At 36.8% G+C, this 15,639-nt stretch overlaps 2 protein-coding genes across 3 annotated transcripts; one reads left to right on the top strand and one right to left on the bottom strand.

The window, feature by feature from the left end:
- Positions 1–291: 291 nt before the first annotated feature.
- On the top strand, positions 292–1,981 carry cdkn2aipnl (CDKN2A interacting protein N-terminal like). 2 transcript variants are annotated; one of them, XM_005807197.3, is made up of 3 exons: positions 294–543; positions 1,480–1,585; positions 1,667–1,981. In XM_005807197.3, the coding sequence occupies exons 1-3, from the start codon at positions 332–334 to the stop codon at positions 1,673–1,675; spliced, it is 327 nt and encodes a 108-aa protein (XP_005807254.1). In that variant the 5' UTR covers positions 294–331; the 3' UTR covers positions 1,676–1,981. The 2 variants fall into 2 exon arrangements, with proteins under 2 accessions (XP_023197652.1, XP_005807254.1); XM_023341884.1 differs by lacking the exon at positions 1,667–1,981 and having other exon boundaries at positions 292–543; positions 1,442–1,525.
- A 2,295-nt stretch (positions 1,982–4,276) lies between these two features.
- ube2b (ubiquitin conjugating enzyme E2 B) lies at positions 4,277–15,449 on the bottom strand. The gene is made up of 6 exons (XM_005807195.3): positions 15,247–15,449; positions 9,815–9,895; positions 7,890–7,915; positions 6,670–6,759; positions 5,837–5,925; positions 4,277–4,987 (listed from the first exon to the last, which is right to left on the bottom strand). Exons 1-6 carry the CDS (start codon positions 15,288–15,290, stop codon positions 4,859–4,861), a joined length of 459 nt encoding a protein of 152 aa, XP_005807252.1. The 5' UTR covers positions 15,291–15,449; the 3' UTR covers positions 4,277–4,858.
- Between the last annotated feature and the right edge of the window lie 190 nt (positions 15,450–15,639).

The following is a 15,639-nucleotide window of genomic DNA, read 5'->3' as shown; positions in this document are numbered from 1 at the left end:
AATTTATTCTAATAATTTAATTTTTTTAATCTTTTTTCCTTACTATGGCCCTAATATTTTGTGTTAAACACAAAACAGGCAAAAAGATTATCTTTGTAAATTTAGTGGATGTTCTGAATTGAAAATTAAAAGTAACCTATCCATAGATTACTTTTAGAGTAAACTGGTATAACTGTAAACATTTTATTGCGAGTTAATCGCATAATAAATACATTTGAAGCGATTTGACCTGGCCTTGCTTCAAATGAGTTGCTATCTCGTTCCACCACCACAGTGCGGCGCTGCAGGGGGAAATACGTCACCGGAAGTTGCGTTCTTACACACGCGAAAGATGTCTGCGCTCGACGTCCAGGATTTCATCCAGCAGAACCGGGCCACGGCCCAGCAGGCGGAGACGTTTCGGGGTTACTGGGAGAGCGACAAGCACTGGGAGGCGCGGAGGGAGTTCATCCTGCGGAACATGAGCGACTTTGAGGCGGATCGGCTGGACCATCTGCTGTCCCTGTCCATGGTGTGGGCCAACAACGTCTTCATGGGCTGCCGGTACGTGAACGCACCACGAGCCCCGTTTGCTGAAATTAACCATAACTCATAACACATTTACTAGTTCATGTTTTAGGAATTAGCAGAACCATGTTTAAGAGTTATTTTATGAAAACTGGGATTTTAAATAATCGGAATATTTACACCGGAAGTGTAATTGTTGTTGTGACGTATTTACAATTACATTTCCCCAGTACTCCTCTTCTTTATTGAGTTTAGTTTCCTCCTTCCCTTACTTGTCCATTTTGTTTAATTATATCCTTCCCTTTGTGTACCTCTTTTTCTTTCTTCTTTGTTTCCTATTCTATCTCTTCTTTTCATCCTTCTTTACATTCATTTATATTATTTTCTTCCATCCAGAGTATACCAAAGTTTTCTGTATAAGAAAATGTTTCATCTTTTATCACATCAGCATCAAATTATCACTTGCAGGACTTTAAAACAATCATGCAAACATCCGAGTATTCAGAAGAAAGATCTGCCCACATCAGTTCTTTACAGAAATTTTTGTCATTTAAACTTTATTTTAAGAAATAAAATATGCAATTTTACCCGAAATATGCAATAGTCACATTAAGCCGTTTTTGTTTCAAATCACTTAGTTTTTGCAAATATGACTATGTGCTCGTAATTAAACAATTAAAAGCTTGTCCGTGATACTCCGTCGTACAACTCAAAGGAGGGATGATTGGAATAAAAACCCCTTATTGAAAATATTTCTGCTATTTGTAATTTATTTTTTAGAAAACGGGAGAAAAATACAGATTAAAATCGGATCTGGTATGAAAAAGATATTTTATTTTTAAGTTCTTAAGCCATAACCTTCTTTACATCCCTTTGCTGCAGTCCCCCCCCCCAAAAAAATACTTCTTCTTCTTCTTGTCAATAAAAACTGCAGTTCCGTCGCGACTGACCCCGTCTGTTTGCTAACTGCAGCTACAGCGCGGCGCTGCTGGAAAAAGTGAAGGAAATGGCCGACGGCATCATGGTGGAGGACGCGCCCGTTTTCAAGACCAGAGATGAAATCATTAAAAGTCAGCAGGTCGGTTGCCTTGGAAACGCATCAACTTTTAACTCGCTGTAGGAGGACATCCTTACCGACTTGTTGCTATGCTCCTGACAGGGCCGATGACCGGAACCGGACCCGTCGGGTCAGAACCGGAAAAGCTGAAATGTTTACCAACATGGACCAAGTTTTTATGGTTTTACAAATTGTTTTAAATCATGTAAAGAAACGGCTGTATTTTCAGGGTATGGTAGCATCTTATTGCTTAACTTTTTATCGACTTTACTAGGAATGCACCGATATGAAAATTTGTTGTGATATTTAATAATATCATTATGGCCAATAATCAATATTATATACATTTCTCAATCGTTTTGACACCTTTGGAAAGAAAACAACAAATAAATATTGGTTAATATCAGCCTGGTCTTATTTACTAAGCGTACCGATATGTTTAATTAGCAATATACTGATGATATATCATGCATCACTATGCATCAACTGCATTCGGTTGTTATGCATAAATATGTACATTTACAGTGAAACTGCATGTTTTAATGTGTTTTATAGCAGAATAAAGAACCTTGTTTTTTTTAACTCTCTGATTTTCTTTGAATAAAATATTGGTGATATTGCCAAGGCGGAAAACTTTTAAAAAAATCAGAAAAAGTGGATAATTTAAAATCAGTAACATGCAGGTTTGAGAATTTTGATTTTAAACATAAAACAAAAAATCTTTTTGCAAAGTCAGCTTTTCTTTAAGTGTGCAGAAGTTTGTACATTGACACATTCAGCTAAATCTCATTGTTAGCTGTTTTATTATGGCTTGCTGATAATTTGGTGTTAATTTATAGCATTGTTTCAATAGTTAACTTTTTTCTGTGTCTTATTTGAAGGCCTTAAAATGTAACAAGTGTTTCAGCTACACAGGAAGCTGCAGCAGCCAAAACGGTTTCAGTTACTCTGAACCTAAAAAGTGCCTAAAATACTAGACTGCTTGAGAAATGCAGATTAACTAAATGTGGATGACTTATAATGCAGTTTGAAAAGCAGACCAGGATTTTTAAGATTTGATTAAGTAAATTATATACAAAAATTATCACCCAGAATAAAAAAAAAATACTACTGGAAATGAAGGTTTAAGAAAATTAAAAGGCACTGACACTGGGGCGTTTGTGGCCCTTAAACTCATTTTCATCGGCCCCTGACCACAAGGCAACATCGATAATTAGAAAAATAATTTATGACCCAAATTTTCTCTTAAAAAGGTAAAAATCCAAAGCTCTTTTTTGGATCTTTAATGGTATACAGGTTTTATAAAAATACTTTACTGTTGAGCAGGTGAAACTTAAAAAATTATTTTAAAAAAATTATAATTTCAGCATTAAATTTGCCAGTTTTGTAGAAAGAAATTAACTTGGACCCCAAACTCTGTCACATGACCAATTCTGCTGAGTCAAAAATATTCACCTGGCAAAAAAACCCTAAAATCAAGAAAAGTAGATTTTGTTTTGCTGCATTAAAAGAAATGAATCTAGTTTTCAAAACGTACCAAAGAAGTCACAAAGAAACTTCTGTCAAAGTCTGAAAAATGTGTTTTATTATGTTTATACAGCATATTATTTTAAGTATACATTTGTTTCTCAAAATTTGATAGCATATTCTGTTTACTAGGTGAAATAAGTCACAAGCCACAATATGAGCATCTCTGTTTAAGAAAGGGGGGTTTCTGTTTCATGTTGGCGGATCGGGTTCAGTCATGACTGAAGGAGAATTTTGTTTTTCTAAGAGAAAGAAAATAAAAACATTTTTAAAAAAAGGTACAGACACCAAAAAAACAAACATTTAAAACTTCACTGAAGGTTTGAACAGCAAGAAGGTGCAGCAGCTTGTTTTCAAATTAAATAAAAAAAGAAGAGCATTATTTAATTTTGCTTTCTTTTTTTCTTTAATATTTGCAGCCAAGTTGTTTTAATAGAGCAATCAGAAGCATGGACACAAATTGTTTTGTTTTGGGAGAGAAATTATTAAATAAAACAAAAATAAAGCCTCCCCATACCCAACCGACTTCCCTGCAATCTGCATTTATTTATTATAAAACATGATGTGGAAGCATCCCACTGCAAAAACACTCAATTTTAAAGTATTTTTGTTTTGTTTTAGTACAAATATTTTAGTGCACAAAAAAGACAAAACTAATTATAACTTTTCAACAAAAAAAATGTGCTTGTTTTAAGTCAATAATCCAGTAAGTTATTTAAAAAATAATATTTCTACTGTCAAATTATTTCACACTGTTGCCTAGCAACCCCAGTCAGGCCCAGCCCATTACCTAGCAACCCCTGCCCGTTACCTAGCAACCCCTGCCAGGCCCAGCCCATTACATAGCAACCCAGTTCTAGCTCCACTGCCAGATTATTTCAGTTATAAACACGGGAAAGATATTTTGTTATAAGTGAAATAATCTGTCAACGGAACTGAAACTTTTTCATTAATAATAAGGAATTATTTATTTCAAACCATCTCTTATGCTGAAAAGTTACTTGTAAGCTAGCACACTTGAAGTAAGACAAAACTAAGATATTTGCACTAGAAAGTAAACCAAAAATAAATGTGTTTTGCAGTGCCTCCATTATGCTATTTTTACCTGCTTTTAATAAACACTCAGGGGAATTTATTTCCAGCCAACACAAACACGGAGGGAGAAAATTAGAAAACAGCTCTGCAAAATAAAACGTAAAAACATTATTTCCTCTCTCATAAAAAACCTTTGTCGTGCCGAGCCGGGGAGTCGTGATTCGCCTGCTGCAGCTGCAGCCTCAAACTAACTGAATCCAAACCGAAGCAGAAACGGCGCGGCAGACGTTCTTTACTTAGTTTAACTAAGGATCAGTGATATTTATGAGCTCTGAAAGGCATTTCCTGGGTTTTTCCACAGCTTTTAAAAACGTGCCGATTTGGTCGTTAGCGTTTCCTTCTCAAATCAGCAGAAAAAAAAAAAAAGTACAACTCAGCCATTAACCGCTTTTAGTCCAACCAAACATATATTACAAGTTTTCTTAGCAATAACTTATCCCACACCATGCAATAAAAAAAGACAAGAAACAATTTAAGATGGAAACCCAACACCCCAGATTTCCTGCAACGATCAGTAAGCAACTTGATGTCTGTTCAGATTTGGTTTTCCTTTTTACTTATCAGGGTGGCACTTGAGTTTTGATAGTTACTGTTGTTTCTTGATGTGCGGCTGAAGAAGAGGGATGATGATGAGGAGGGTGATGAAGACGACGGGTATGGAGAGGAAGACGCTCAGCCGTCCACCCAGCTCTGCTCCACGATGGCCGTTACCCGCTTCTCGTACTCCCTCTTGTTTTCCTGGTAGAGCTGCGCCGCCTGGCTGTTCGCCGGGCTGTTGGGGTTCGGCTCATCAAGCAACGACTGCACACAAAAATAAAACACACTTTAATTTTATTCAAGAAATCTAAAAAATATATTTATTCAAGTAAAAAATTGTTTTTGTTTTTTTACCCCTCCAGGGGGTCTTTTGTGGGCTCTAGTTCCCCTTATATGACAGTAGGCTGACAGGAAACGGGGAAGGAGAGGGGGGGGGAAGACATGTGGCAAATATCGTCGGGTCCGGGAGTCGAACCCGCGACGAGGACTCAAGGCCTCCAAATATGGGTTGCGCTAACCGCTACGCCACCACGGCACGCCCAAGTAAAAAAAATTTTTTTGAAGCAAATGAAGTAAAGTTCATTAGTGTTGAGAAGCATTTCTATTACGATCAATATAACACTTAAAAAATCTCACAACAATAATTTCATTTATCGTCCAGCAGAATTTACTATGACAGATCTAACTGCAAGGTAAACTTCCATAAATCTGTATAAAAATACATATTTTTACTAAGCTATTCAAATACTGAAATCTCCTTGTTCAGGTTGCCACTAGGAGGCGCCAGCCACAAAAATATCATTGCCAATAAAAGCCAAAATCCCAGAATATTAAAAGTTGAGTGAAAAAAAAAAGGTGCAGAAGCAGCAGGAAAAACTTTCAGTTTCCACCACACAGATGTCTGTCAGAGGCACTTATTAAAATAGAATAAAGTACTTCTTAAGATTAAATAATGTTTAACATATTTTCACACTGATATAATTTTACAAACAGAAACTGCTTTAATTTGATGAAATATTTCAGCATCGCTATCTGTGGTGAATCTACAGTGTTTCAGTTCTCCTGTATTCAGATTGTTTAAATTTAGTTTGCAGAAATCTAAGTCCGACAGACCTGGATGGACGTGAGTATGGACGACACGTCGTACGTTGGGCTCCAGCGATTCTGGAGAATGTCTAAACATATACTGCCGTCAGCATAAACTGGAAAACAGGAAACAATGTTTAACATTTCAGCAGGTCATTTCCAAGCGAAAAACGTTGAACAGTACAACTCATGAAGTTTGCAAATACAGTATGATTATACGACCTTTATGCTGATCATCTCATAGATTTAATTTTTTTATTAAAAAAAAGAAGAAAATGTCGTGGCAGTAAATGTAGGTGATAAATTAATTCAGCTTTAATGGATTTGAACTAAACCTTCTTGTTAAAACTCAGAAATAAACTAAAACAGCAGCTTTCAAAGCAAATTACGTTGATAAATGACAATAATGTTTTGAGACCATCATAAAGTAATTTATTGATAATGTTCATCATCTAAAACACCTATAAACTTTAACTTTGTAAAGGACCCAATGGAACCGGAAAACACTTTAAATATCCAAAGTAAACAACTAAAAATTACGCAACTTAAGCAATAAATGAAATGAATTATAAACAGGAAAAACAGAATTTCCCTTCAGAAAAAAAACAGAATAGAAATGATGGAGCTCATTTTAATTTATTATGTGATAAATTAAAATCAAGATAATAAATGATTATCTTGATTCCTTTGAAGGGAAGAACAAAACGGTTGATGTTTATGAAAAGATTTTGGTGGAAAAGTTCAAAAAACTAGTTTTTAAGATGCATTTTAAAGTTATTTTTGCTCTAAATGTGTAGATAATCAGAACAGGTGTGTGTGTGTGTGTGTGTGTGTGTATTTGTTGCTGCAGCATCCCTCACCATTTGGATGAAACATTTTGGAGACGAACCGAACCGTGGGGGGCTTGTTGGGATACTCCTCTGAAAACTCTATCAGCAGCTTAAATGTTCCTGCAGAGGCAGAAAGGAAGACACGACGCTTTTACTCTGCAAGAAAGATGCAGATGTGAAAAACGGAGACGCTGCTGACAGCAAAGGAAACCATGAAGGGACTATAAATACCCCTTACTGCAGCAAAATCTGTTTATTGTGCAGGATTAGACAGGAGCAGCGAGGAGAGGCTAACAAACGTCAACTAGAAAAGCAGGAAGAGATCCTACAATTTCAGACGCAATATTTGTAACTTTTATTTCATAAGCAGGGCCAAAGCACAGTGAATTATTCTGAATCCACATTTCCTCGTAGCCAATAGAATAGACTGAATAAACATCAGTCTATTCACATTTTTTTTGCAAAGTTTGAATAAACTAAAGCATAGAAACGGATCATGTAGAGCAAAGTACTGAACAGACAAAAACCTGCTGCTCTTCCACAGACATAATGAAACTAAAGACGAACAACCTGAGCGCCGCCCAACCGGCTGGACATTTTTAAATCTCACAACCTATTTTCATTTTAACCATCATTAACACTTCACATTTAAACTGAGAAATTTGATTTGTTCCATCATTTTTACATAGACATTCACAGAGAAACTACAACGGAGAAAATCAGCTAACAGCACAGAAAGCAGCTGAAACATCAGCGATCAAAAATGAAAAAGGTCAAAACAAAACCTCAAGAGAGGCTGCATGCTAGCAAAGCTCTACTTGAAACTTTTCCACATGGAAATGATGAGAAGTAGCGAGAAGGATTTCCTTTAGGGACAAAATATCCATGAAATCCATAAAAACACAAGGGAGAGTTTCAATGTTACTCTAATGTTGAAAAATAATGTCAATGTTCAATTTATATTTTTCCCAAAACAAACATTTACTTCCTGTAGTTTTCTGCAGAGCTCAAGTATTTTTTCTCATAATAATGATAATAATTATGAAACCTAGTTGTTGTCCAATCAAAGTGCTCCAGAACTACTCAGTATTTTCATATCCATCTCTGTTTTATGTTTATTTTGCAGAGTCATGTTCGCAGCCCCAGGCTGCGTTTGGCTGAAGGAGACATGCGGCTCCAGTTCAATAAAAATCTGTGTTTTGGTAAACAAACCACTTTATGAACCCAATAAATCCAAACGTATAACTTACCATCTTCGAATGGCGTCCCCACAGGCCTGCAGCAGACAGAGAGAGAAATATTATATTTATAAGTTCAACACCGATCTGATAACCTGAGGCAGAGCGTCACTTTCTATAGCAGAGAACTAGAATTAGTAGATTAGACTTGTTTGTGTCAGGATGTTTTGTTATGGTAATTAATTTAGGTTTGTTAAGCCAATTATATTCTTCGTTTTCTTTGTGTCGCGTTAAATCACATTGAGGCCGAATATAAAACAAAACTAAAATAAGAAATTCACACAAATTCGCTGCTTTTAACATGCCAAACCACTAGGGGGCAGTGCAGTGCAGAGCTAAAGCCTTTGTCAGCCAATCAGATTGCTTCAAAACAACAACTTCCTGATAGCAATGGGCTCTTTGCACCTCAGCTTCCGCGTTCGGGGAAAAGCGGCTCAATCTTTTCCGATCTATTGAAAAAGGCTCTTTCCACTGGGTGTTTGCAGGGCTTGTCCAAGGTAACAATTAATGATGAACATCGATCTGAAGCCCCGACAATAAGCTGGAGAAAGGTTTTAAGATGTTCGCCTCCTTATACACAGATACGAAGGTGAATTTTACTTTCTTTAAACTTTGTGGCTAACATTAGCTTTAGCTTATGCTAGACATTTTTCTTGTAAAAATGTGCTATTTAAGTATCTAAACATTTTTCATCCATTCTAACGGACAATGTTTTTACCTTATGTTCAAGTATATTACGTGGTTTATTGTCGTTAGTGTCAGAGACCAAGTAATGGGGATTTTACGGTTCAGGCTTTTTGTTTCTGCAGCCTGAGGAACAACAAGCCCATAGCTTAACAGTAGAGCAGCTCTGGTGTCGGAGTTCTAGTTCAGCTGACGGTTCAGGTTCAGAGTTGTTGCTTTTAGAAAAATATGGCCGTGTTCCTTAAGGTCTCTGTGTTATTTCACTTTATTAGTTTAGCATGTTTCTTGTGAAGCAGGACGGTGTTTACAGCAGTGTGTACAGGCGGATCAGTAGCTCGGCTGTCTGGCTCTGGTCTGCTCTCTGGTTCCGCATTTGCGCATGCGGTTGTGACGTCAGTGCAGCAGGTGCAAAGAGCCCATTAAAGATGGCGCCAGGAGGTTCATTTAACTGGACAGATGAACTACTTTTAAATACAGTATTAGAATATTCATCTGTCCATTTTCTCACCCAGCACAACGAGACATTTCAGGCGAGAGGAGGGGTCACCTGGACAGGTTGCCAGTCTGACGCAGGGCAACACAGAGACAGACAGGACCACACACACACACACACACCTAAGGAGAATTTAGAGAGACCAATTAACCTGACCGTCATGTTTCTGGACTGTGGGACGAAGAATATAAAGTTAATAAAACAAGACTGGAATTATGTCAAAGCAAGAATGTGAAGACTGTCATGATAACATATTTTACTGGACAATTAATTGTCCCAGAAGTTATCGCAATAAACGATAATATTGTTATTTTGTGACCATTTTCCAGTAACATAATATTAATGACACGATAAAGCAAGAACACATTCTCAAAAATCAATAAACTTAAATGCCAATTGTGGATTTATCAATTGTGGATAAATTATTATTAATTTATCAATCAAACAGATCATCAAACTGTAGCGCTAACAAGTTTTCTCACATCTTCACTTGTGTTTTATAAATAATAGTTTTTAGTGATATTATGATTATTTCCTGTGGATATTCGGCTGCATGTGGTTTGGGCCTGAACGAACGTTTCAACTAAAATAAGTGAACCAAACCTCAGATCTAAGCTGAATCGTGCCGTTGGTCCGTATAACACATGAAGACAGGCGTTTAGCGATGAGATCTGATATTTTATTAAAGCAAAGAGGCGGCTGCAGGATGTGAGCATCAGAGGAGACGGTGGGGAGGAGCTGCATTTAGAACATGACTCACCCAAAAATAACAGCGTTCCACAGCATGATGTTGTTCTCAGACGGCGCTCCGCTCACACCGGTGGGAGGGTCTTCCTGAAGTCTGAGGAGCAGAGGAAGAAACGATGAGGAGGAGAGGAAAGAGAAGTGAATTTCAGAAGGAGGCAGCTGGCAACACAATGAAAAGATTTATAAAATAATAGTAATAGAGAACAGGAGGAACAACAGCCAGAGGGAGTGATGAACGAGTGGAGCATGAGGCGACTAATTAACACCTTGACAACGGGACAATTATCAGTCAAAACAAGAAGCTGCAACATGAGGCTGTGTGCAGGATCAGCGGCACAACGCTGCGCGGCACAACGCCAACATGGTGCTGCCAGGGCTCTGTGGCTGGAAACGCCGCTGACGCCAACTCAGCCATAAAAACATTCTGATATAAACTAAAGTAAAAAAGGAATAATCCAAAGTGTATATTGTGGGGTTGGTATTTATCACATCGTTTTTCATTTATTGTGATAAATTTCTTAATATAAGAATTCTGATTTATAGTTTTCATAACAAAGTCCAATTAATGATGTTTTAAAAACCCCAAAAGTGGTTAGTTTTACTGCTTTCTCCACTGCGAAGAACTGGGGTGTTTTGCTAAAGCTGTCTAATAAAATCAATCACAAAAAATATTGAGAAAGACACGTGATCAATATCCATAGATAACTGATAGAATAATCAATAAATTTACAAAACTGATCCAGAACTGCACAGCATTCTGGGAGATGTAGGCACAGGAAAGACTACAGCTGCTCATAGCTCAGAAAGGTTGGTGGCATTAACTCACTCACTCTCTGGTTACCTAGCAACTCACTCTCTCTGGTTACCTAGCAACAGCCTGCAGGCTAAACAGAAGCAGTTTAAACTGGATAGAACGTGGCAGTAGTTCAGATATTTAAAACAACAAATAATCATCAATATTGACTGATATGAAACCCTTCCATCGTGTTTGTCAGCCATATTATCCAGACTTTGTTTAGGTTAAAATAAACTGTTTTCAGACGGTAAAGCAGTGATGCTCTGCAGTTAATACGTCTCTGCTTGGTCAGTGATTTGGTCGCTCTGATGAGTTCTGTTGATGCCTTGATGCTGATTTCCTTGTTTTCTGCAGAACAGAAAGTAACTCCGTTACATGATTTCTAAATATCTAAACTTGCAGAAGCGAAGCAGCAGTCAGGAAACGTCATGTGCTGCAGTTTCTCTCTGATCTGCAACAAAACAACTTCCTCCTGACTGACTCAACTTGAACTTGTTTACACATTTAAAGTGCTTTTGGAACTTTTCTTTAGATATCTTTTCTGAAATTAATCCAATTCATTCCCTAAAAATGGACCTTTCAATTCACAAATCGAGCATCTTGAAGATCTACTGTAATAACTTTAAGTTCTATTCATACTGCATTTATTTTAGTTTTTCAAAGTTTAAAAACATACTCCAGATTTTAGTTTTCAGTAATTAAAACATTACATTTGAGAACATGCTAATCTAATCCTGTGCAGTGGAATGTCTAAGTTTAATCCTCCAGTCAGTTTACAACCCGATTGATTAACCTGAAATAAAAATAATTCAGTGCTGATTTTCCGTGCCAGTTGTGGTTTCACAATCTGAACTCCAACAAATGATCTGAGACACACAGAGCAAAATGCCACAGCAACAACTGCCTGGCAACAGAGACAGGAGCAAATCAGAGCCGCCGTTCTAAATTAATTTTCCAACACCAGTCTGCTGCGGATTACAGAGTAATGGACCAAATCAACATGATAAATAAACTGGTTGAAATTAGCTGCTTCATGTTATGCCTCACATTCAGACTCTTGATCACTAATGAAGACAGTAGAGGTGGAGGAGCCACTGCACACAACTTACAGATTGTATATAACCCCCATGAAGAAATTTAGGCTTTATGAAGGTTTACAGCAATTAAATCTGTTAAGCAGATTTGTAGCAGTAAGAGCCCAGATCTCTTTCTAACGGCCGTCCTGCAGACAAACTCACAGGACTGGATGCATCGGCCAGGAGACGGTTACTTTGTTTTACTGCACAGGTCAGTTACTGTAGAGCTGGAGCTCAGCGGATACCAGGAAACATGTCAGCATCAGGACTTTATACAGCTAGAAATATCATGACATGTGATCAATATCAATAGATAATACAATCCAATAGGATATTCAATATATAGAATATTCGTTGAACTCTGATCCAGAACCGCACAGCATTCTGGGAGATGTAGGCAGAGGAAGGGCTTTAGCAGCTCTAAGCTAGTTTAGGGGAATCAACTAACACAGTGGTCCCCAACCACCGGGCCAGGGACCGGTCCGCGGACCAATTGGTACCGGGCCGCGCAAGAAATAATGAACTACTTCGGGATCTTTTATTTTAAAAATCCTAAACCGGATTTTACCGGTTACTTCTTGCGCAAAATTGAGCCAACTTGCAGCAGAATGAGTAACAAAACAACATCGGAGTACTGCTCCCCCGGCTGACCGGTCCGCGCGACTAAAAAGGTTGGGGACCGCTGAACTAACACACTTACTCTTTGGTTGCCTAGCAACAACCTGCTGGGTAACAAGCAGCTTCAAGCCTACCCCTTCAACCCAGCTTTGGTTGCCTAGCAATAACCAGCTGAGTAAGTTGCGCAGCAGCAGTTTAAGGTTTCTCCACCGCGCCTCATAACTGATTAAAAATTAAAAATATGGATTAAAAACTTTGGATAATACAGGAAAAGCCACACCACCAGTTTGGTTGCATTTCAGATATTTAACATAAAAAAATCATTAATTATTGATAGACTGATATGAAATCCTTATATCGTGAGAAGTTTTTAAGTAGTATGCAAAATTATTTTCAATCTGCATTATCTGTAAATTCAAAAACCTTAGCTATTGGCATAAAAGAAAAAATTATTTATTCATTTTTTAAATTCTAGATGTTATGAACTTTTTTTTAATTTATTGATGTTTTTTGGGACAATTGCGGCAAGAAGGATTTTTGTTTTTACTTGTTCTATTATCAGACAGTTGTCATGATGGAAAAGGTTTTTGTTTTTCAATTAGCATGTCCAAAGCTTAAATGACACATGAATTATGAACTAAATCCCAGAGGAGTTAAAAATTAGGTTTCATGAAGAGCAGGACGAAGTTCAAACCGTCTCAGATCCTCGACTCCAACGTCTCTCTGCCTGGATTTCTGACCAGACAGAGACCAACAGAGCAGCAGCAAAAGCAAATGTGGTGGATTAGCAGTTGCTTGCCAACAACTGATGGTGGTTGCTGTGGAATATCATCTCTGCTGCTCAAAACTGAGCTGTTAGGATGTCATGAAATGGTTGTACAACAGTCTTTAGTTTTGTGTACAACTATAAACTGAACCAACCAGAGTTGGCTAGTATCTAGGTACATTTACTTTTTAGAAAGAATGTACTTTTACAACACTGCACTTTTTATTTTTGAATAATTTTATTATGAAGTATCCCTACTCTCAAGTAAAATTTCTGGATTCTCTACCCACCAGACACACCTGCAGTTTTTGTTAAAGTTTTAGAAATTTTTTATTTAAAGAAACTGATTTGGAAAAATATTTTTGTTTAATTTTATTATTTCATAATTACGTTATTTGAAAAATTTCCACTTAACTTTATATTTTGTTCTGTCTGATTGTGTAATTTTTAAATATTAAATGACTGATAATTTGATCAGTTACTCAGTACTTGAGTAAACATTTTACCAAATACTTTTACTTGAAATAGTGCTACTCTTGAGTGATATGTTTGGGTACTTTGCTCTCCTCTATTATAAATGTATAATAATACATTTAGAAGGTTTTGTAAGAAAACATTTCAAGAAATTGAAAGAATATAACGAGTGCAGTCGGCCAGTGTTGGAGCCGGACACATTAGACGGATCCATTCAGTGTTAACGTTCCCCACAGCAGAGTGGAGTTACAGTGACACCTTATCCATCCTGCTGTAACATTGAGGTTTTTACAGACTTTCTTTGCTTCCACACGTAAAACAGCACAGGACGCCACAGACAGCAGCACAGCATTCTGGGAATGATAAGCTTAACTAGCAGTAGCTGCTAAGGTAAGAAACATTAACTTTTTATTTAAACACAAAAACCACTTAATGTTTAGATTGTTACACTTAATACCACACTATGATTTGTTGTGAGGATGCCTGTAACGATAAATTTTTCTGGACAATAAATTGTCCCAGGAGTTATTGCAATAAACGATAAGATTGTTGTTTTGAGACAATTTTCCACTACCATAACGCTGATGGCTTAATAATGCAAGAACAGATTCTCACAAATCAATAAACTTTAAAAACAGAAAAAACAAACTAAATTATGTGTAAAAAAATTTACTTTAATCCTCCAGGTTTTGTACGATAAAAACTGGTCGATTTGATCATGCAAATGGAAATTATTAAGCTCGTTTTTCATTTATCATGCGATTTACTGACTTATTGCAATTCTGCACAAATAGCTTTAAATTTAAAACCCAGTTTCTGTTTAGCCAAGCTTTTGTTGATTAGAGAACGTTAAAAATAATTTCTTGCAGTACAAAATCAGGACTGGACTATTCTACAGTAATAGCAGAATAATTCAATCCAGATTTAGAGGAGATGGCAAAATATAACTGACAATAACTAAATAATACAGAGAACATTATCAAAACTGTAATACTTTGATTTTAGCAGAAATGGGAATCATTGTGATTCTACAGTCCAGAGTAAAATAACATTTAAAAATCTCCAAATCTAATAAAGATCAATAGTATTAATGTTAATATATTTGTAAATGTTGACTTACAAATAAACAGAGAACATTAAGGTGAAAACAGAAATAGTGGCAGGAATTTATATCGCTATTGTAAACACGGTAGTTTCCTTCGACTCAAAATCCCCGAAATCTCCGTGACAGAAAAAAACCAAAACCAAATTTAAGAAGAGAAATGTTTAAATATTATTTTAACGGGGATCATTTTAAACCCTCTCGATGCTAAACAACCGATTTGTGTATATTTTAGCTAATATTCATGAGCAGGTCAAACGGCTGCTAAACATGTTTGATCCAAACTGATTTTGTTTCCCTGCGGGAGAAAATTTGAGCTCTAAACGCCTAAAAAACCGATCAAAAACACTGAAAAACACTGGCGTAATTCAGCTAAAATGAGCCGTTTGTCATCAACTGTTAACATTTAAGACGTTACACTTTGTTATTTCCTTTTTTTTAAAAGCAGCAGCAGCTATCATAAAAAGACTGGACTATTCGGTCTAAGACGTTTTAGGTAGTAAAAATTGGACAGTATTGTCGTCAACCGGAGCTAACGCTAAGCTAACCGTGCTAGCCACGTAGCTCCGTCGGCTAAATCAGAAGAGATAGCTTCCACAAACGGCTACTTTACCTTTTAAAATCCCTCATTAGCCGTCTCCTTGCGGGCGTAGACATTATTTCAGTTGTGTATACAAAAACAATTTGAAAAAAACTAAATGAGCGAAGAGGAAAAAGCCCAAATCCGGTGTTTCTTCCGCTTGCAGCTCTTTTCTTATTCCCCCAAAACAACAACTGGCTAGCTCGCTATTTATGGTTGACGTCGGTTGGTTGCAGTGCTGAGGCCAACAGAGGCGCAACCCTTATATGTCACAATGTTTCTGTTAAAAAATGCTGCGAAAACTCCTCCCTACTAACAAATAAATAAAATTATTAAAAAATCAGTTGAAATTCTGATGGAATATATTAAAAGATTAAACTGCTTATATATGAATGTAATAATTATTTATTACACAACTACTAATAA

This window comes from Xiphophorus maculatus, chromosome 11 (genome assembly GCF_002775205.1).
Source record: "Xiphophorus maculatus strain JP 163 A chromosome 11, X_maculatus-5.0-male, whole genome shotgun sequence".
NCBI lineage: Eukaryota > Metazoa > Chordata > Actinopteri > Cyprinodontiformes > Poeciliidae > Xiphophorus > Xiphophorus maculatus.
Note: the sequence above shows the minus strand (reverse complement) of the source record. Positions and strands in the feature narration are given on the sequence as shown.